This window comes from Histomonas meleagridis (assembly GCF_020186115.1).
Source record: "Histomonas meleagridis strain 2922-C6/04-10x chromosome Unknown contig_55, whole genome shotgun sequence".
Taxonomy (NCBI): Eukaryota; Parabasalia; order Tritrichomonadida; family Dientamoebidae; genus Histomonas; species Histomonas meleagridis.
Window position 1 is genome coordinate 211122 of NW_027150898.1, and position 1159 is coordinate 212280.

The 1159-nt window shown below is 36.2% G+C and overlaps 1 protein-coding gene across 1 annotated transcript; it reads right to left on the minus strand.

The window, feature by feature from the left end:
• On the minus strand, positions 1 to 1089 carry GO595_007641 (uncharacterized protein; the record flags this gene model as incomplete). The annotated part of the gene is made up of 1 exon (XM_067921127.1): positions 1 to 1089. The coding sequence occupies one exon, from the start codon at positions 1087 to 1089 to the stop codon at positions 1 to 3; it is 1089 nt and encodes a 362-aa protein (XP_067772204.1).
• Positions 1090 to 1159: the final 70 nt, after the last annotated feature.

The following is a 1159-nucleotide window of genomic DNA, read 5'->3' on the forward strand; positions in this document are numbered from 1 at the left end:
TTATCCATCATCAATGACACCGTTCAACTTATCGATAAGTATTTCAACAGGATTTTCTTTCTCGGCAACATTTCCATTTGCATTCAAAGAGTCCAAAACGAGCGGCGCTGTCGAAGTGAGTAGTTTCACGAGATGGAGTTGTTTTGATGCCGATTTTTGTTTCTGCTTTTCAAATTGCGTCAATTTTTTTCTCAATGATTCAATTTGCCTGCGTAATAACTCGTTTTCGCTTTCGATTTCGGCGCATTCTTTATCTAAACTTTCGATTTTAGCTTCGCTTTCTGATTCGATTCTTGCGCGCCTTTTTGCATATTTGACTTCGGCTTCTGACATTTTAATCCGTATGGCTTCTGTTCGCTGTCGATATTTAGCGATGTCATCAATGAGCATTTTTTCTCGATCAGTAATAAGTTGATTGTTTTGTCTAACACTTTCTATCTTATTTACAAGATCCTTATTAGCACTCAATACCTCTCTGCTCTTTATTTGATTGTTACGTAATTGGGTTGAAGCTGCTCTCGCATCTTGAATACATCGAATTGCTGCATCTTCAAGAGGCTTGTCCTTTTTGTCCATTGCTTCACGTTCGGCCTTTTTGATACGACGCTGATATTCATTTTCGTATTGAGCCTTTTCCCTTTGAAGTTGGTATCGAAATTGATCCATCGTTTCTTGATGAGCTTGTCGGTATTGTTGAAGAGTATGACTAAGACGCGAAAGTTCGTCTTCAATTTTATCCTTTTGCTTTTGAAATTCAAGAAGATCTTCAAGTTCTGAAGAATGCAATGAAAGTTCTGCTTGAAGTATGGCTTCTTTTTCTCTTTGCTCATGCTGGATTTGTTGGATTTGTTGGGCGTTCTTTTTTATTATGGCAGAAAGCCGAGATTTGGCGGAATCAACTTTTGCTTGAAGTTTAGAACGCTCTTGAGTGGATGCTTCAACTTTCCACTCCAAGTTCTTAATTTCCCTATCTGTTGTATCACTTTTTACTTGCAGGTTTAAATTATTGTAGTTTGATATTTTTGGAGTACCAGAAGTTTCATCCTGCATATTTTTTAATATGCTAATTTTGTCATTTAATGTTTCCATTTTAGGAATTTCGATTTGTAAAGTCTGTTTGTTTTCATTGTTTTCTTTCATGATATTTTCACTTACTTTG